This window comes from Telmatherina bonti, assembly GCF_933228915.1.
Source record: "Telmatherina bonti genome assembly, chromosome: 22".
In the NCBI taxonomy this organism is placed as follows: Eukaryota; Metazoa; Chordata; class Actinopteri; order Atheriniformes; family Telmatherinidae; genus Telmatherina; species Telmatherina bonti.
In genome coordinates this window covers 5,703,089-5,724,014 of record NC_136631.1, presented here as the reverse complement: position 1 = coordinate 5,724,014, position 20,926 = coordinate 5,703,089, and the positions used below count along the sequence as shown (strand labels likewise).

Genomic DNA, 20,926 nt, shown 5'->3' with positions numbered 1-20,926 from the left:
AAACTCCTCTGCCTGAGGCAAGAACCATGAATCTGTCCCCCCTTTTCTGGATTAGGAACCAAAGTCAACAATGATGCATCAAAATGCATAAATAAATTCAGCCATTGTAACTAAAAAGTCGTGCTAACTCCTTTTTTCTAATGTATAATTTATTTATCATTTTTTCCAAGTACAAATTTGAAACATTGAAAGACAATGACAGTATCAGAAGAAGTCATGGGGTGCATAACTGATCATACTCAGTATTATCATACACATCTGATACATACACCAGGACAACAAAAGAGAAAGAAAGGAAAAAAAAAAAAAGATAGAAGTCACGCTAACTCCTCATTTAACAAACACATTAAAATGTCTCCATTAGAAAGACTAGAACTTTAGACATTCTTAATGTAGCGTGATGGTTTCCCTCCGGCCCGAGTAAAATCATCTAGATTTCTATTTTTTCCTTCTACGAGTCACTTTGTACATTTATCGTAAACATGACGGACATCTGACCCTTCAGGTGATCTATAGAAGCCCTTACATCCCATCCAGGAGGTTTACAATCCAGACACAACATGTAGTGTTTATTCAGAGACTCTAGATGGTAAATCCACCATTATTTATCACATCTTCATCACCATCACTACCATGTTGCTAAGAGACCTCTATTTCCACCTGGACATGATGATGAAGACACTTCCTGTCAGACTTTCCACCAATCAGAGAGCTTAAACTGACGGTAACGTCCAATCAGGAGCAGCCAAAGATCAACAAGTGATGAGAAAAGCAGGAAAATAATGATCCTCTATGGCTGGAATAAAGCCAAGAAGACGTTTGGGATGCAGCTGAGGTGGAGGTGCTGCAGTGAGGATAGCAGGTAGATAGTAGCAGGAATAACTATATGCTGATAAATCCGTTTTTACATCATTTTAGCCTTTTAATCTGACAGCTGAGGCTGAAAACATCCCGTCTGCAGGCTGACTGGGAGGAAAAGGTTCAGCTTCTACATGCAGATTCATGCAATAATTCCAATATTTTTCAACTTTCTTGACAAGATTACAAATAATTTATTGGCTTCCAAGATTCACCATTATTATTGTTAAAGAGGTTAAAACACAAAGATGATGCTGGCATGCTTTCAGTAAAACATGTTTGTGGTGAATCCAAGAACAAAACCTGTCCTGGAGTTTTGGAATCAGTTCTTCTAATCAAGTAAAAAAACCAGATTAGAATAAAGTCCTCGTCATGAACTGGACGATGCCTCCTTGCATCGTCCCAGCGTCACCAGCAGGATGTTCCAGTCCGGTCCAGTTTAATCAGCTGTTCTGTTGCTGCAGGTGGAAAATGTTCTTCCATGTGAGAAAACAGTGAGAATTCATTACCTTCATACTGTTTCAACCAGCTTGAACGTGAAGAAAAGTTGATGTTTTTACTTACTCCCATCCACCGCTGCTGTCACTGGCGTGTTGTCATGGCAACATATGATGCTGTAGCCATGAAACATCCTCTTCAGGCGTGCCTGTACTGTCACGTTTCCTAGCATCAACATTCTGGATCGTTTCAGCCTGACATGTTGGGTCAGTCTTCACATCTGTTTGTTTTCTGCAGCTCAGACTTGTTTTCTTCCTCCGTCGTTGCAGCACTTTGTGTTATTTAGTTAGAACGTTTTAGGTTTTTAGCACATCTGAATTATCCAGGCTGCTGTAGAGACCAAACGCTGCAACTTCAGCTGAAATATAAGTCTAAATATTTCAGGATGTTGTGACGCCTAACCCACCCACCCCCTGTAGAGTCATTTTTACCTCTTAAACCAAAACTGTTGGTTTATGTTTTATTGCAGAGTCCAGAACAATCTGGTCTCCAGGGAGCCTAGCCAGTAAAATAACAGCATAGTAACCTATAAATGACTCAAACTTCACATTTATCTTTTTGTTTTAGTGCAAACAAGTAATAAATATGTGATCAATGGGGGCTTTTCGACCGAGCTGGTTCCAGAGCTGGTTCAAAATCAGAACCAGATTTAGCACCGGTTCTTTGGCTTTCGACTGCATAAGCACCTGGTTCTCAAAACCGGTTCTATCCTGGCACCAACTCTTTGCTGGGCCAGAATTTGGAACCGCTTCACGTTGCGTGCATCAGCAGCTGGTCAAAGAGCCACCGTTACTGGGGTTACCTGGCCAAAATATGAGCGTTGAAAGTTTGGGTTTTGTTTATTTATTTATTTTTGTTTAGAAAGTTTTTTTTTTTAACATAATGACAAATATAAAAAAAGAAATAAAGCAAATGACAAATGGTTCAAAAGGAGTGGGTAGAAGCATAAACTTAGATATAATCCTACCAAATAATAACAGAACAACTTGGTTTATGCAATGTGTCTTCATTCTCTCATAATCTGTAAGATTAAAATAATCACTTATAGTGATGGAATAATAACAATAATATTATTAGTTTAACAAATTTTACAAAAGATTTCTGCAGATCAGAAAAAGGACGACGACGCAGCACCGACCCGACTCCTTCAGTCGAAACCAAAACCAGTCCTTCACCACACCGGAGCTGAACCACCTCAGTACTGGCTCCAGTACCAGCACTGGTTCTTCTCTGGTCGAAAAGCCTGAAATATGTGACACTGAATAAACAATACTTTTGCAAAATATTATGAACTACCAACATTTCTGAAGAAAAATAACAGAATTTTCAATTATATTTTTACTCTTTTTTTAAAATATTTTTTTACACATTTTTTCATTTCAATCAGATTTAGTAAATTTTGTACATTTTATTTACATTATTTAATATTTTATTATAAATATTTTAATTTAAAATATTATATATTTATAAAAGTGTATACAAGTGTAATTTACTATTTGTGATAATTCTGAATTTAATCTTTTTCATTTATATATTTAAAACTTATTTTTGTTTACACACATCTATCTATCTCTCTCTCTCTCTATATATATATATATCTATATCTATATATATCTATATCTATATATATATATCTATAGATATATCTATCTATCTATCTAGATAGATAGATAGATATAGATATATAGATAGATATATATCTCTATCTATCTATATATACATATAGATATATATATATATATATATATATTTATATCTATATCTCTCATATATATATATATATATATATATATATATATATATATATATATATATATATATATAAAATGTACAGCCCTGTTTGATAAACCTGGTGATGTCATCCTGCTCAGCATCCTGCAGCACCGTAAACGTTCCCACCCTGCTTCAGGTCTGGTTTTCTGGTTCTGGCAGCTTTAAATCCAGTTTATTGAACGTTTTCTAAGCACCGCAGCATCAACATGCGTGGCCATGTTGGGTGCACGTGCTCGTGTCCTGCGCTCGCTTCCAGTACACCCCCGTCTGACCTCTCTGTCGCGGCGCTCAGCATTCAGTCACCGTGTGAGCGATGTGTAGCGGCTCGGCGTGGAGGGGGGAGGAGGGTCACGTCGCCCTGCTAATACTCCACGTTTGATTAATGCCCCCTCTCTCTCTCCATCCTCCAAACCCTGCTCATTTCCACCCCGCTCGCCCTCCACCTGTCTCACACTCGTCTCCTCTTTCACCTCATCCCTCACACGCTCCTTTATTCACCTCCTCCTCTCTTAAAGCTGTTTGTCCCTCTCTGGTTTGTCCTCAGGACTACGTTCTGGCGGTGGAGACGTACCACTCCATCATCCAGTACGAACCCCAGCAGAGCGTGCAGCTGCTCAGTGGAATCGGACGCATCTTCTTGCAGGTCTGCACATGAACACGTAGAACATGTAGAAACTAGAGGTTTGTTAGAGGCTGACGTGCTGAGATGGAACGGTGTTCTGTCACAGCAGCGTGTGGACGCAGAGACACATGGTACACTTCACGGAGCGTCGGTATTTATAAGCTCCACGGCAGCAACACGTCGTCGTGCAGCACGAACCAGTAGGAAAGAAACGACTGCCAAGAAGGTCGTAAGCGGAGCCGATCCTACAGGAAGTAGAAACAAGATAACAGAATAAACGATCTGCGGGTTCGTCATGTTTCCTGCCACGTCTTTATTCTACCGAACTTTTTATTCCAGGCAGCAGTGTTGCGCAATAACAACAGGTTCAAAACTCATGAACAACAAGCCGTCACACACACTGTCTCACACTCGTCCACATAAAGCAAACAGTGACTACAGAATCGCCAACTGTCGGCTTACCGTGCAGACCCCCCCCCCCCCCGCCCATCCCAGACAAGGACATCGCCACGCCGGCAGACGTCTCCTCGTCGTGGAGAAATCCCAACCATAAAAACACTGAAAGTGTTCTAACAGATTAAATAATCCTAAAAAAGAGAATAAAGCAGCGTTTCTATGACTTTATAAAAACAACAAAATAAATATTTAAAGCAAAATAAAACAAACTGAACGTTGTGGTAAAAATATTTGAGACGGAGACCAAGACGGAGACGGAGACCGAGACGGGGACGGAGACCGAGACGGAGACGGGGACCGAGACGGAGACGGGGACCGAGACGGAGACGGAGACCGAGACGGAGACCAAGACGGAGACGGAGACCAAGACGGAGACCAAGACGGAGACGGAGACGGGGACCAAGACGGAGACGGGGACCGAGACCGAGACGGGGACGGAGACCGAGACGGGGACGGAGACCGAGACGGGGACGGAGACCGAGACCAAGACCGGGACGGAGACCGAGACCAAGACGGAGACGGAGACCGAGACCGAGACCAAGATAGAGACGAAGATGGAGATGGAGACGGAGACCGAAACCAAGACGGAGACGGAGACCAAGAGGAGACGGAGACCAAGACGGAGATGGAGACCAACACGGAGACGGAGACCAAGACGGAGACGGAGACCAAGACGGAGATGGAGACCAAGACGGAGACGGAGACCAAGACGGAGACGGAGACCAAGACAGAGACGGGAGACCAAGACGGGGATGGAGACTGAGACCGAGACGGAGACCGAGACGGGGACCAAGACGGAGACCGAGACGGAGACCGAGACGGGGACCAAGACGGAGACCGAGACGGGGACGGAGACCGAGACCGAGACCAAGACGGAGACGGAGACCGAGACCAAGACGGAGACGGAGACCGAGACCGAGACCAAGACGGAGACGGGGACCGAGACCAAGATAGAGACGAAGATGGAGATGGAGACGGAGACCGAAACCAAGACGGAGACGGAGACCAAGAGGAGACGGAGACCAAGACGGAGATGGAGACCAACACGGAGACGGAGACCAACACGGAGATGGAGACCAAGACAGAGACGGGAGACCAAGACGGGGATGGAGACTGAGACGGGGACGGAGACCGAGACGGGGACGGAGACGGAGACCGAGACGGGGACGGAGACCGAGACGGGGACCGAGACCGAGACGGGGACGGAGACCGAGACGGAGACCGAGACGGGGACGGAGACCGAGACGGAGACCGAGACGGGGACGGAGACCGAGACGGAGACCAAGACGGAGATGGAGACGGAGATGGAGACCAACACGGAGACCAAGACAGAGACGGGAGACCAAGACGGGGATGGAGACCGAGACGGGGATGGAGACCGAGACGGGGACGGAGACCGACACGGGGACGGAGACCGAGACGGAGACCGAGACGGGGACCGAGACGGAGACCGAGACGGGGGCGGAAACCGAGACGGGGGCGGAAACCGAGACGGGGACGGAGACCGAGACGGAGACCGAGACGGGGACGGAGACCGAGACGGGGACGGAGACCGAGACTGAGACTGAGACTGAGACCGAGACGGGGACGGAGACGGAGACCGAGACGGGGACGGAGACCGAGACGGAGACCAAGACGGAGATGGAGACGGAGATGGAGACCAACACGGAGACGGAGACCAAGACAGAGACGGGAGACCGAGACGGGGACGGAGACCGAGACGGAGACGGGGACGGAGACGGAGACGGGGACGGAGACCGAGACGGAGACCGAGACGGGGACCGAGACGGAGACGGGGACGGAGACGGGGACGGAGACCGAGACGGAGACCGAGACGGAGACCGAGACGGGGACGGAGACCGAGACGGAGACCGAGACGGGGACGGAGACCGAGACGGAGACCGAGACGGAGACGGAGACCGAGACGGGGACGGAGACGGGGACGGAGACCGAGACGGGGACGGAGACCGAGACGGGGACCGAGACGGGGACCGAGACGGGGACGGAGACCGAGACCGAGACGGGGACGGAGACTGAGACTGAGACGGGGACGGAGACCGAGACGGGGACGGAGACCGAGACGGAGACTGAGACGGGGACGGAGACTGAGACTGAGACGGGGACGGAGACCGAGACGGGGACGGAGACCGAGACGGCCTCAGAGTTGCAGCAAAGTAACGTTGATCTCTCCTGAAGTTCGTTCCGAGCTGCTGCTGAAGCTTCACGTTTCCTTCGCTTCAGTTCTTTACGTTCATTCGTCCAACTTCGAACTGAAGACGCGTCTCGTTTCCAGGCTCCGCGTTTTATCTGAAACAAAGACGCAGTTCTGGATAATTCCACATCGCTACAGGTCAGGAGGTCACGCTGGACAAAGCGTCTCGCTGCTTCTCTAGTAGACGGACGACGGCTGCTGATGCAGAGACGACTTCATTCTGTCGTCTTTCTTTCCTTCATCACATTTTTATCAACATAAATCTATTTTTACCCAAAGCTGCGATTCTAGCTCACACGCACGCGCACACACACGCGCGCACACACACACGCGCGCACACACACACGCACACACACACACACACACACACACACAGGAATCAGCCGTTGATGCTGCTGTTTGGTTCTTCTGCAGATCGGAGACGTGAAGACAGCTGAGAGATACTTCCAGGATGTGGAGAGAGCCTGCCAGGTGAAAGGGAGCCACCTCACTCACACCACATGCGTGCTCATGAACAGGTACGTGCACGTGCTGCGTTTAAAGTCTGTGCTCGGCGTGGGAACTTTCAGCTCCTCTGAGCTTTTGCAGGTTTCCACTTCATCACCCGACCCAGCGGTTAGGAGCGAGACAAGCCCGTTGTCATGGAGCGGGCCGCTGCAGTTTGTATCATGTCCATATGGGGGCGCTCTCTGTGTTATCATAGATCTACGCGTACCTAAAGCCGCCCACACAGATGATCAGACATATCTTCCTCCTGTCTCTGATGGCGTTGGCGCTGGAAACGATGCCTTCAGGCTCCACCCTTGGACCAGGACGTTACAGACACGAAGACGGAGCCTGTTTTTAACTAGTTCTCTGATCTGGCTGAGCAGACCCCCAACGCTGCAGGCCCAGTGGGTGGTGCAGACCTTACAGATGATCCCTGGTGACTCTGAGCCCCTTCCCGACCCCCCACCCCACCCCAAACCCCTCTGCAGTGCAGCGAAGTCAATCCAGCCTCATTAGCTGGAGCAAATCCCTGCAGGATCCAGAATCTGGACGCTGCGGCGGCAGATTGATGACGGTGATTTGTTTTCCTTCAGCGAACGGTTCCGAGTGAGAGCAGACAACGGGAGAGTCGGACAGCTGGACTGGACAGAGGAGAGGTCTGTTAGGAGGACAGGTCAACGTGCACGTTGAAGACAGTAAAAAAAAAAAACCACAGACACGTGTCTACATGCTTTAACTCCTAACGGTCCAAGTCCAGGTCGACCAGATGAAGCAAGATGTCGGCTGCAACGTGTCCTGGTTTAGTTCCAGAAGGAGGTTTTCCAAACCGGTCCACAATCACAGAAACTGAGATTCCTCCAGACTCCTAAAAGAAAAGGCTTTTTTTTAACCTTCCTCTGGCTGAACGAGCAGCATGGTGGACAGGTGCTGCGCTGCCTCCTCGTTTCCAGCAGCATCGGGACGTCTTAAAGCTGGAAAAGATCCACGGCTCCGCTCACAATCAGGACAGATATAACCCGACATGGATCTGCTTTTATTCTGCAGCTGAATGACGCTCTGTGATCGTTCTGTGATCCATGACACACCAACATTCCCATCTATATGTGCACATGTTTTAAATCAGTCATATGTTTCATCAGATTTATTTGTCTAAATCCCGCAATCTTTCTCTTGAGGCCTTTTACGCCCTCATGGATGTCTCATTTTATTATTATTATTGTTATTATTAATAATAATATTATTATTATTATTATTAATAATAACTTTCATCTTATTTATTTATTTATTTATTTTTAATTTTTTTAGCTTTTTCTAAATTCTTAATGTACATATTTATTTTTACTCTTATCATATAAATGTTTTTTTTTCTATTATTTTTCTTTCCTGTTGTAAATTTCTTTGTTTTTCCTAAAAACTCAATAGAAATAAAAATAATTTCCGGACAGTCCCTCAAATTTAAATTTTTATATTTGAAAATAATTTAGAATAAAATAAATGAACATATAAAGTTCATAATGTGTGCATCCGGGCAGGAGTTTTCTGTTGACCTGCTTGACGCAACATCTTGTCTAAAGGGACAACCTGTAGAAATAAACTGTGGTACAGCATCAACATAAACCAGAAACCATCGCCATCGCTGGTTTTGGACCAGCTGTGAGAATGAAGAGCCTGTAGCTGCAGAGCGGAGAGATAATTCCTCCTCTGTTGTCTCTGAGCTGCTTCAGACAGCTGTAATGAGATCGGCTGTCACAGGACTTGAGCACTGAGCGCTTTAGCAGAGGAGGGGTGGTCATGTCTGACAGCCGCCACCTTTGGATTGTCAATACAGATGCTTTGGAAAATAATGAGGCGAGCGCGCACCACTCGTACCCAGAGTACAGTTAGTTGTCGCCACGTTCAGGTTGTTTACTACACCTCTGCGGACGGAGGTTTTTATGTAAAAACACTGCAGTGTGTTTCTGGTTTTAGGCTTTAGTCGTGTTTCTGGGTTCTTTCTGCAGGAGGACAAAGAAAAATCTTCCTTCTGCAGATTTCTTGCAGGTTAATCCTGCAGATGTGTGTAGTGTGGTCAGCTGGCCAGCAGGTGACAGTAAACGCTTCATTAGGCATGACTGTAACCACCAGGTGCTTCATGGAATCCACCTGTAAAAACCAAATAACACCTGAAACGTCTTCAGACTGTGAACACCAGACGTTCTTCACTCTAATGACCTTCATGTCTTCCTGTAGCAGACTGATATCAGCTGTGTGTTCATCTGTGTGTGCATGTTGTTTGCAGGGCCTTCGTCTACCTCAGTCAGAACAACTACGCTGAAGCTCACGCCTCCTTCATCGAAGTGTTGAAAATGGACCCAAAGAACCCGGTTGTAAGTAGCAGAACATCAGTCACACGATGACACTGTGTGTGGATTAACCTGCAGGACAGGAAGAGAGTTGGACTAAAGTTCTGTTACATTTATTCCCTGAAATGTCTGAATTGGCTGTATGGGAAGATATGAGCTGAACCATAGATCGTATATGAAAGATGGACTGAGCCTCCGGCGGTTAAAAGGGAAGCCTATGTGGAAGTGCATAAAACTGCAGTTCCCCCTTCATCCACTAGGTGCTGCAAAACAGAGCAAATCCCCATAGACTCCCATGTTAAAAAGACCAGCTTCACAGCAGAAATAAACATGTTTACAGCAGGAATAAACATGTTTACAGTCTGGTTCTAAAATCCATTTTAGGTTTAAAAGGTCAGGTTTACCTTCATGACAACTGTGAGGGGAGTGAATTTTTTTCTAACTCGACAGTTTAAAAATAATTTAATCTCAAAGTTCGGCATAATTAAGGGCGTGTCCTTTTGATTGACAGGTACCCGATCTCCCGCTTCATGTCAGAAGAACGTAGAACAACCGCGGTTTTTAGCCGGTTAACAACGTGACTTAGCTTCATCTTTCTATGTACAGTCTGTGGTTGAAAGTCCTGATCCAGTCCTTGTTTCTTTATCTTCTACCCTTCAGCAGGAAGACTCTGCTGTAATCTTTTAAAATGCTCTTCATCAATGGGTCTCCTGTTTGGTTAAAGGTCAACATTTGTTGTTTTTTTTTGTTTTTTTTTACATTTTTGCTCATTTCCAGCCTATTTGTTCCAGTTTACAGTAAAAAACTAAGCTGAAAAAAAGCGTAAAAAGCTCCAAACTGAACGGATGAAGCAGCGACGGGACAGACGAGCTTCACAGAGACGCATCATGCATGAAAAACAGATCTTATCAGACAGAAACCGGGTTTTAGCAGCAACAAGGTGATCCGCACACAGCTGGAGACGTCACGCCGCCAGAAACCGGACAGAAGAGTCCGGACTAAAACCCAGCCAAGACCAGAACCAGGACCTGAGAGATGCATCTGGACCTGCAGCTGATACGCAGACCTGAAGCCTCATCAGAACTGGTCTCCATGGAAACAGGGGTGTTAAGATGCCAGAAAAGGTGGCGGCCACATGACCAAGGAACTGGACTGAAGATCAGAGGAAACAGGTCCGATGAAGCAGTTAACTGAAGCAGTATGGGATCGGTGTCGATCAATACTCTGGAATCAATACGGTGATAGGAGTCTAAATCAGTACGATTGGGAAGCTCGGTACCTCTGCTGGTGTAAAACGTGGCCTCCGCTTCACTTCTGAGAACTGTAGGCAAAAAAATGAGTTGTGTGAAGCAGCCTGGGGGTTTCCATCTGTTTTCAATCAGAATTTTTGGCTTTATTTATTTTAAACAATAACAACATAAATAAAACAATTAGTTCAAATTAACGATAGTAATTATTATGAAGTCCGGATAGGAACAGGAGGAGGACATTGCATCTTTGTGATGATGTTGCTCCTCCCCTTTGGCTTGTCGGGTTTGTGGCGCTCCACAAGGTTCTGGACTCGGCCCGCTTTCATCCTGGCATCACATGTTGCTGCTTGGTTCTGTCGTTGCCAGGCGCGCCTTCACCGTTACGCAGACGCCATTCCCTCCCAGTGCCACCAGGACGTGGTGATGCAGACATTACTCACAGAAACCAGTGGTTCCACCACAGATTCCTCCACATGAATGAGGACAAAACTGCGTCCATTTTCCTGGGTGATCCCAGAATTCTGGATTCCAGCTGCAGACCTGGACCGCCGTTCTGCCTTCGCTCGGCTGGCTGCCGACTTCCCGTTGGAATCCATTTTATAAGATTTTATTGTCCTTAAAGGTTCAGCCGAGCGTATTTATTGAATCTAATGTCACTACGGAACCCAGACAGAATCCCAAAGGGAACATAGACGGAACCCAGACAGATCCCCAACCAAACCCAGACGGAACCTCAACGGAACCCCAACGGTCCTAGACGGAACCCAAAGGGAACCCCAAACAGAACCCCCAAAGAAACTTAAACGGAACCCCCCCAAATGTAACCCCCAACGGAACCCAAACAGAACCCAAACTGTACCCCAACGGAACCCAACGGAACCCCAACCAACCAGGAGACCGGACTTCCTCTGAGGCTGGACCGGAACCAGAGCATTCTTACTGACCCAGTCTGGAGTCCAGACTCGTACCTGGACACACTCTGACGCTTTGTGTTTTATTATTTCTATTGTTGTTTATTGTTTTTACTGTGTTTGAACTGGTTTGATTGGAAAACACCTTTCAGACTGGTATGTGATGAAGATGAAGATGATGTATATTACTGGTATGTGATGAAGATGATGATGTATATTACTGGTATGTGATGAAGATGATGATGTATATTACTGGTATGTGATGAAGATGATGATGTATATTACTGGTATGTGATGAAGATGATGATGTATATTACTGGTATGTGATGAAGATGATGATGTATATTACTGGTATGTGATGAAGATGATGTATATTACTGGTATGTGATGAAGATGAAGATGATGTATATTACTGGTACGTGATGAAGATGAAGATGATGTATATTACTGGTATGTGATGAAGATGAAGATGATGTATATTACTGGTATGTGATGAAGATGAAGATGATGTATATTACTGGTACGTGATGAAGATGAAGATGATGTATATTACTGGTATGTGATGAAGATGATGTATATTACTGGTATGTGATGAAGATGATGCTGCTCTACAGCAGCTTCTTCATCACAATGATCTTTCAGTTTAAGAAATTTGATTAATTTAATATAAATGTGATGAAAATTTGTCTTATTCGTATTTAATTCACCGATTGACATTTTTTATCATCAGTAAGTATTTATTGTTTACCAGTCAGTGTTTGTGTTTAAAGACGTAAACAAATGTTTATCTGAATGACACATGATCCTGGTCGCTGGTTTCTGACCTCCTCTTTGTGTCGCAGGCCAACAACAACGCAGCCGTTTGCCTGCTCTATCTGGGCCGGCTGAAGGAGTCCCTGGGCCAGCTGGAGGGCCTGGTCCAACAGGACCCCACCCTGTACCTCCACGAGAGCGTCCTCTTCAACCTGACCACCATGTACGAGCTGGAGTCGTCGCGTAGCACGCAGAAGAAGCAGGCGCTGCTGGAGTCCGTGGCCTGCCGGGAGGGCGACAGCTTCAACACCCAGTGCCTCAAGCTGGTCTAAGAGGCAGGACGGGAACTGGGAGAGGACGAAGCGGCGCCGCGGCACTCCCGTTGGCGTGACGGGACTCGGACCCCGTCAGGAAAGAGGAAGCAGACGCTGCTCCTGTGAGATGAAACAGCGAATGCTTCCTGCTCAGTTTAGTGCGTTTAAAGAGCCAGAACAGTGATTGTCTTGTCGTAACCACCGGATAAAATCCGCTCCATGATGTCCTGGACGAGGCGACGGGAATCGGACACGAAGCAGTTAAAAGTTTTGTGTGTTCCAAGTATGAAACAGCAGCTGAGTAGAAATCCTGGAAAACTTTCCTGGTTGTGTTTAAAACTAAATCTGTGAGTCTGAGCAGGAAGCACGTGATCTGTTCAGCAGCCGATCCGAGTCGTTTTACGTCACGTTGTCCGCGGAGGCAGAACCTCTCCGGCTGCACGTTGAGCCTCCAAACTCTGGATTTCTCATCAACTTCACGCCGTTTGTTTATTAATATGCAAGTCTGCAGTCTGGAGGGATGATACTCGGATACTTTATCTTCCTTCTGTTGCATTTATCACATGACTTGTGATTAAAAGGGACATCAGCTGTTAGTGTTGGAGGTCTTTTCTGCGCCGTGCATCTCAGTATTTTATCACATGACCTCTTCCTTGCAGGAGGAGCGATATGAAGGCCTCCTGCCAGGAAACACAACCCTCGTTTCCAGGATTTCTGCTGAGTTTTAGCTTCATACTTTGCAGACAGGCAGCGCAAACTCCCCAGAAAGGCCCCCAAGCTGCTGGATTTCAGCAGAGGAATTCCAGTCGACGCGACCGCGTAGCCGTGCACGACCCGCCGTGGGCATTATCCTGAGCTTCAGCGTCATTACATGGACCTGGACTAAACAGAAACCACTTGACTGATCGCTGCTGAGCCCTCAGATTGCATCCGTTTGTCCACTAAACAGGGAAACTATTCGCCATCCAAAGCTGCATCGCAGGCACATTTACTTTCTGGTTGATTTTTGTCGTTTATTGGTGATTTTTTTTTTTCCTTCTGTTTTACACGCCGTGCAGATCCTATTTATGTATATTAAAATGTTTTGCCCAGAATAAATCTGCTCTTTTAAAACCCACCTGCCTGGATCACTGAAATGATGATTTAAAGAATCCAAACAGACAGAAATTAGCAGCAGTTTTATTTCTAGATGCAACAATCAGTCGGAAAGGCACCAGTACAGAAGGAGAAACTTCCAGCTTAGACTTGCACTTTTTTTTTTTTAATAGGCAGAATGGTGATAAAAAGTATTTACACCCCCTAATCTCATGTAAAAATCAAACCATCTTTTAATAATAATCCTGGAAATGTTGAAAAGTACAGAAGGCCAGAACTGAGCCCTGTGGGACACCATCGTTGTGTTAGTAGCTTTGATAGAAACGTTCCAGAAGGATGCTACACCTGGCCAGTCGAGACGCTCCTGGTTGGTCCAGCCGCCAAGACCGAAGGCTCCAGTGAGCCAAAGCGTCTTCAGGTCTGATGAGACCAAGGTGGAACTTTTCCACCACAAACCCAAACGGAAAACCGCTTTGACAGATCGGAACTGAAGTTTTCGGTCCTGAGACTACGTTGTAAGCTGGATGCTTTGACCCCCCGAGTCCATCTGAAAAACTGAATCTGTTTATTTGACTCAGATCTAAACTCTGGAAACTGCATCACGTCTAGAGAGAAGTTGCGTCCCGCCTTCCTTAACGTCTCCGTACCGCCTCCCTGTCTGTCTGCTTCTGTTTCCTCCGTCTGTCGCCGTCATCAGCGGCTTTACTTATCGGATCGGAAAGCAGATCGCTGGCATCACATCAGCAGCGAGGAGTTCTACCACCTTTCACCACAACAAACATCCAGATCAACAAAAGGCCGAGTTCATCAGAAGAAAGTAAAATTTCTGGAGCCATCTAGCCCGAAATCCAACAGAGGATCTCTGAGCTTCGTTAACGTATTGGTTTAACGGCGTCCACACATGTAGCCCGCCTGCAGATTACAGGCGTCTGGAAGTTTTAACAGGGTGTAAATACTTCTTATATCCAGCTTAGCTTGTCTTGTGAAAGGAGATTAGTATTAATGTGCAGAGTCAGGTGTAAAAAGTACCTTCCTGTGCTCCAAGTCGTATAAAATGTGTTAACTTCATCTGTGAAACTAAAGAGAAGCTGCATCATGGATTCTGCCACTAAAACATCCTCTTAGTCTCTAAACCAGCGGTTTTTAATCCAACACGTCAACCTGCAGCTTCTAGTTTCAGTGTTTTACTCAGGACCCCTGCAGGGAAGCCACGTAGTTCTGCCGGATGTCCAGGTCGTCGGCCGGCCGGTTGTACGCCTTCCACACCGGCTCGCCCACAAACAGCCGCATGGCTTTAGTGTAGTTCTGTGGAGATCCAACCAGGTTCTGATCAGCTGGGACATGACCCAAATCCCTCCCAAAGTTACACAGGAATCCCTTAAAGGTTTGGGTCTACGGAGGGTTATATGTATTCTACTTTTCTCTAGCAATAAATGTATTAATACATAATCTGTATCAGTGTAGGAGTAAAAGTACCATAAACTCATGGTATATCGACAGGAAACGCTCTGGTATCACCCATCCCAAGTCTCAACGCTAAACGTGAGATGAACCTTCAGACGTACCGTCTCGTCCAGCGTGAAGCGGTGGTAGATCCCCGCCGGCAGCGTGATCAGGTCTCCCTTCCTCATGGCGATCCGGATCCAGCGGTCCTCCTTGTCCCTGACGTCGAAGTAGGCCCGGCCGTCCAGGATGTAGCGGATCTCATCGTCCTGATGTAAATGTTCCTCGAAGAACATCTTCAGCTGAAGGAGAAGCAGTCTGTTAGTGACCCGTCCACACATCCCGACTCAGAGTCCAGGTCCAGTTCATGTGATAACTTTCAGGGAACGTCTGAAAAATGACGGCATCAGAACACAATGGGATAATCCGGAAGAATTACTGAACGTCTCACAGTAAAATGGTCCTATGCTGGTCCTATACTGGTTCCATACTGGTACACATGGAGCTTGTTTGCTTAGTCGCCCACGGTGAGGGTTCAAAACACCCGGTGTTGTATCAAAACCAGCCTCCCCTGTTTTCAGAGGCCTATCTAAGCGTGTCAGATCCGGTCCTCCAGGTCTACCATCCTGAGCTTTCAGATGCATCCCTTCTCCAGCACTCCGGAATCAAACGTGCGTGTTGGTAACAGCCCTCTGCAGAGCTGGACAACATGCAGGTGAAGGAATTCAGTCGCTTGATTGAAGTGTTGTAGAAGGAAGCAGGTAAATGTGGATAGTAGATCGAGGGCCAGACATGGACACCCCCAACATTTCCAATGCTGTAAACATTTCTAACCTTTCATGATGCTTTTTCAGCTCCATTTATCTGTTGTCATTTAAACATGCACAACCAACCTGCTGTACATTGACAAAGAGAACTGTGTTAAATAGGGAGGCATCGATCCACTTTTTGGGAGTTCTGGGATATCTGAAACATGAATATCTGCCAATACCAGATGTGTTTATGTGAACATTATTGACTATAGTTATTATTACTGTTATAACTGTGTAAGATTTTATTAGGTTGTAATAAATGACCCATTCTTTCTAAAGTTACCTCACCAATACAAATATAACAACATTACAGATCTAACAACTTAAACAAGTTTTATTCTGATTTGGCACATTTTACCTCAATACAACTATAAATGTGTGGTTTTTAACAAAGATCTGGCTTTTAGTGGAACAAAAAATGTCACATTTTACCATTCAAGGCATTTATTTCTTTTAAAAACATGTCTAAAGCATGTCATCAAACACATCTGTGCTGGCTTGACTATTGTGGTATCGGTTGTGGTATCGGTACACTTATCAATACCAAGTACGAGTACACATGCTTGGTATTGAGCCGATATCGGTATCGGTTCATCCGTAGTGTTAAACTAACATTTTATTTCCTGTTTTCTGTGAACCAGAAGGTCTGCTGAGGAAAAGTCAGGAAGACCTGAACTTTTTCCAGCCTTTTAAACTAATGGCAGGTGTGAAAACAGGACTAAATGCTGCCATTAAAACATCCAGTGCTTCACTAAAGTATTAGCCTAAAACTTAAGGCCCAACCCAAGAAAAAATGGTGAGAAAAAAATGTATTTTTTTAACATAACATTTCGATTGGTGATTTAACAAAAAATGTTTTGGTAAATTTGCATTTTATTACCGCGTGACAACATTGTTGTAGTGTTAAATGTGTCCACCAGGGGGCAGAAGACACATTTCAGAGCGTGGAAAAGAAGGTTTTGAGTAAAAAAAAGAAAAGTATAATACTTCTGAAAATTAAGAATTATGGGTGTCCACAGTTATCCAACCATTTTATTGTACATTATCTGATCAATTTACTGGTTTTTACAGTTGGATTGTTCTGGTAGTGATAAAAGTTTTGTTTTTCTTTAGAATGAAGAGGAATGGAGTGAAAATGGATGAAAAAAAGCAGAAAAACCTGCAGAAATGTGAGGAACTAGGGATTCAAGATTATTTTAAGCGGTAACAACAAATTCTTCCAGCTGGGAAGAAATGAGGACTGGACAGGGCCGGATTGTCCAATGGGCAGTATGAGCACAAGTGGATGCCCACCTCAGGCCCATGTGGGGCCAACATAGGGCAAACACCAGCAGTTTGGACATGAAACAAAATGTAAATAAAAGCCAGATAGTTACACCACAGTGTCTAGCATATTACTATTGATATCACTGGTTGAGAGATGTTAGAAATGTTTCATTCACAATTTTTACAAAGTTGCGGTGGGGAAGGGGGCCCCTGGAACACTCTGAGCTCAGGGGCCTATGCACATTTAATCCTGCCCTGGGACTGGACCTCTATAAACTGTTAATAAAACAGAGCATCATCATCATGTGTGTGGATCAGGTTACCTTCTCCTCGAAGTTCGGCAGCGTGTCTTTATGAATGGTGATGATGTCCATGTAGGTGTAACCTCGGTTCTTCCGAATCTGCTCCAGCTCCGGGTCCGTTTCATAGATGTCAGCGTTCAGCTGCAGGAAAAGAGAAGAAATACTTTAGAAAATGGCTGATAATCAATAATCTGATCGCTCGCAGTCACTTTGACCCCTGCTGGTCCATGTTATCAATAACTCCCCACCAAGGCCAGATTATCCAATGGGCAGTATGGGCACAGGCCCACTTGGGGCCCATGTGGGGCATATACCAGCAGTTTGGACCTGAAACAAGATGTCCATAAGAGCCAGAAAGTAACACCACAGTGTCTAGTGTATCTCTGTTGGTACCACTGGCTGAGAGATGTTAGAAATATTGTTTCATTCACAATTTTTACAAAGTTGCGATGGTGAAGGGGGCCCCTGGAACACTCTGGGCCCAGGGGCCTGTGCACTTTTTGTCCGGCCCTGCTCCACACACACACTGCGCGTGTCGGAACTAAGAATCAGGAAAGTTACAAAACACCTGAAACTCTGTGTGGAAATTTCACCTTCCAGTAAAAAACTCCCAGTTTCTGCAACTGGTCCAGGGAGACCGGCTGGTTCGGGGTCAAGCGGTGCGGCTTCCTCTGGTCCTCGTCCGAACCATCAAGGTACCAGGCTTCCAGAGCCATTCTGGACCGGACCGGACCGGACCGCTTGAGCTGCGACTGCTGGAGGAACAAAAAAAGCCCTGAAGACACTCCGAGGAGAGGGGGGACATAAACCTGTGGACACACCAAGGCAGCTCCTTTACAAAAATGTGTGTTTATCACGTGACTGTAACATGCATGACGCATGCCACGTTGAGCCAATCAGGGGAACGTACGGTGACCTTACCAACCAATCACAGTACAGGATCCGCCCCGCTCCAACCAATGCTGCATTCGAAGACTGCATTAAAGTTGGAATTTACCAATATCCAGAGAAACTAATGCTGCTAAAAGTCCAGTTTTATCGCTTATAATCTCTTTCATTTGAGGTCGATTTCAGCTTAAAGTAAACGTAATATTTTCCAAATTCTCCAACTGTCTTAAAAGAATTAGAAATTCACATTTCTGTGTCCAGATTCACTAAAACAGTGCAGACTGCAGAGTCGTGCTTCCACATTTTACCACTTGGTGGCAGAATAACTTCTTTAACTCACAAAGTTGATTCAATCTAAATGTTTCCAGTTTTGCAGCCTTGTCAGTGTTCCAGCATCACGTACCCAACATGGCTTCAGACATTTCTGCTTTAACTGCAACAAAAAGCTGAATTCTGTCCAGATTTTTAACTCTATTATTGTTTTTATAGGGATTTTTTAGGCTTTCCTAACTTTTATCTGAGTTTTAGTTTCATTTCAACACAGCTGGTTCAGATTAAATGGATCAACAGATTCAGCTCTTCACAGTCCTGTTAATGACCTGCTGATGTGAATCAGGTGTGCTGAAGCAGGCAACCATGTGAAAACCTGAAGGACTGCAGAGTCCAGCTCACATCCAGAGGCCTGGTACAGGGACGGCTCTGACAAGGACCAGGTTGCACCCAAACCAGCCGGTCTCTCTGGATGAGTTAAAGCAGCTGGGAGTTTGTCTCTGGAAGGTGAAGTTTCAGCTCAGCTTGACAGTTTTTAGGATTTTATGTTCCTCAGAAACCAGCAGAGTCTGATAAGTTTCTGCTAAAACAATGAGATTAAAATGATTCAGATTTTTTATTCTTCATTATTTCAACTGTTTTCTCTTTTCCTGCAGCTGAACCCTGACATCTATGAAACTGACCTGGAGAAGATTAGGAGGAACCGAGGTTACACCTACATGGACCTCATCACCATTCAGAGACACGCTGCCGAACTACGAGGAGATGCTAACCTGATGCTTTGTTTTACCAGTTTATCAGACAACCAGTCACTTCAGACTTCTCTTCCCAGCAGCCAGAATCATCTCTGGAATCATCCTGGATCAATAGTTCTCCAGTTTTCTGAAGTTTAAACGGAGGATTTGTGGCTTTAACGGTCTCTGATCCATCTTTTTATTCCTTTAAACAGCTCGTCTTGGTATAGTTGGTTAATATTTCTCCATAGTCATCCACTGTCCCCAACTTTTTGTCCTTTTTGTGACTGGTTTTGGACAGATGTTTTTATTCAGGCAGAAAAGGCTCCTAAATCAGGGATGGACCACTGTTGGTGCCTGGAAAATCTGGTTTAATTTGGAGTTTATTTTACCAGCAACATATTACAGAGGTTATATATCTGAATCTCTGAAAAATGCAAAAATATTTCCTTTTTCCTTGGAACTGTTTAAAAGTTTCAGTTTAACTCTAGTTTCTATTGGCGTTGAACTCTTCTCCTAAAGTAACTTTACTCTCAAACATAGCAGCTGTTTTTAGCACCATTTTTTTTAACTACGGTGTCTCTGAATGGACAAACTGTGAAGCTTTAAAAGTGGTCCAGGCTTCGTTTGGTGCCTTAAATGACCATAGAAGACACTTAAGTCATATGTTTTGGGACACTTTTCAGTTAAATCCAGTAGGAAACTTTCCCAAACTTTAGACGAGCATCAACAATGTTTATCTTGACTGGAAAACGTTTATGGGAGACTTTTGGCCACTGACGGCTAGCGTCCATTTGCAACTGTTTTTAACTTCTATCCCCAGTGCTGTCGTTTGGTGTCGCTTCCTTCCTGAACTCTAAAGAAGTGAGACCTAGATCCAGACTGGCGTGCAGAACTTTTGGACCTGAGTTGAACTGAATGTCAGACTGTTTAACGCAGGTTGCCCCGAGTCTGGTCCTTCATCCACCGTCCTGCAACGTTTAGCTGCAGCCCTTGTCCAAACACAGCTGGATCAAAAAGTCTCGTTGCAGAGCGGGAAGGCATGCAGGAGAGGGATTCAGCTCTGGTCTGTTGAAGGGTTGCATCTAAAAGCTGCAGGATGGATCTCGAGGACCAGGCTTGGGCACCGGCCCCTGATTTAACGTCGTCTTTCTCAGCTTTGGATGTTCTACCAGGAACATTTACATCTGGACGATGAGATCCGCTACATCCTGGAGGGTCAGGCCTACTTTGACGTCAGGGACAAGGACTGACGTCTGAAGGGTTACCGCTACTAAACCAGCAGCGGGCAACTCTGGTCCTCGAGGGTCGTAGGCCTGCAAGTGTTCTGAGTTTCCCTGCTGCAACACAGCTGACTCAAATCAACGGCTAACAGGCTCGTGTAACATCAAGCTGCACCGCTCTGTTAGTGCAGTCTGTATCGGGTGTGTTGCAGCAGGACTGAGGATCTCTATTGCAACTCCATCTATTTGTTTTTACTAATTTTGTATTTTTATTCAGCACTTCAGGGAACCAGGGTTGCAGTAACTTTGCTGTATAAATGTACCTGAAGGTGTCCCAATCATCATCCTTACCTCCCAGCTCCTGTCAGCATGGTGGTGGGTTTGTGCTGATAGCCTGTTTTTGTTTTGTGAATTC

At 45.6% G+C, this 20,926-nt stretch overlaps 2 protein-coding genes and 1 pseudogene across 3 annotated transcripts in view; 2 read left to right on the top strand and 1 right to left on the bottom strand.

The window, feature by feature from the left end:
• Positions 1 to 13,593, top strand: part of trappc12 (trafficking protein particle complex subunit 12) — a 51,225-nt gene extending 37,632 nt beyond the window's left edge. The window contains exons 9-12 of the mRNA XM_079262673.1: positions 3,674 to 3,772; positions 6,834 to 6,937; positions 9,187 to 9,274; positions 12,254 to 13,593. Coding sequence (XP_079118799.1) covers positions 3,674 to 3,772; positions 6,834 to 6,937; positions 9,187 to 9,274; positions 12,254 to 12,496 — 534 coding nt within the window. The 3' untranslated portion in view covers positions 12,497 to 13,593. The remainder of the gene's footprint in view (positions 1 to 3,673; positions 3,773 to 6,833; positions 6,938 to 9,186; positions 9,275 to 12,253) is intronic.
• A 96-nt stretch (positions 13,594 to 13,689) lies between these two features.
• LOC306772556 (acireductone dioxygenase-like) lies at positions 13,690 to 18,222 on the bottom strand. Its single transcript, XM_079262081.1, has 4 exons — positions 17,990 to 18,222; positions 17,418 to 17,537; positions 15,139 to 15,318; positions 13,690 to 14,878 (listed from the first exon to the last, which is right to left on the bottom strand). Exons 1-4 carry the CDS (start codon positions 18,110 to 18,112, stop codon positions 14,762 to 14,764), a joined length of 540 nt encoding a protein of 179 aa, XP_079118207.1. The 5' UTR covers positions 18,113 to 18,222; the 3' UTR covers positions 13,690 to 14,761.
• Positions 18,223 to 18,264: 42 nt separating this feature from the next.
• LOC306772726 (acireductone dioxygenase-like) lies at positions 18,265 to 20,541 on the top strand (annotated as a pseudogene). The gene is made up of 3 exons: positions 18,265 to 18,381; positions 19,211 to 19,322; positions 20,446 to 20,541. The product of its transcript is annotated as an acireductone dioxygenase-like (transcript).
• The last annotated feature ends 385 nt before the right edge of the window (positions 20,542 to 20,926 follow it).

What these genes read in the sequence shown, in the direction of transcription:
- LOC306772556 (XM_079262081.1), bottom strand. Translation starts at nt 18,112, where the DNA reads ATGGCTCTGGAAGCCTGGTACCTTGATGGTTCGGACGAGGACCAGAGG. An exon ending in TGGGAGTTTTTTACTGGAAG is followed by an intron (nt 17,538 to 17,989) that starts GTGAAATTTCCA and finishes CTTTTCCTGCAG; the next exon opens with CTGAACGCTGACATCTATGA. An exon ending in GCTTCACGCTGGACGAGACG is followed by an intron (nt 14,879 to 15,138) that starts GTACGTCTGAAG and finishes GGATCTCCACAG; the next exon opens with AACTACACTAAAGCCATGCG.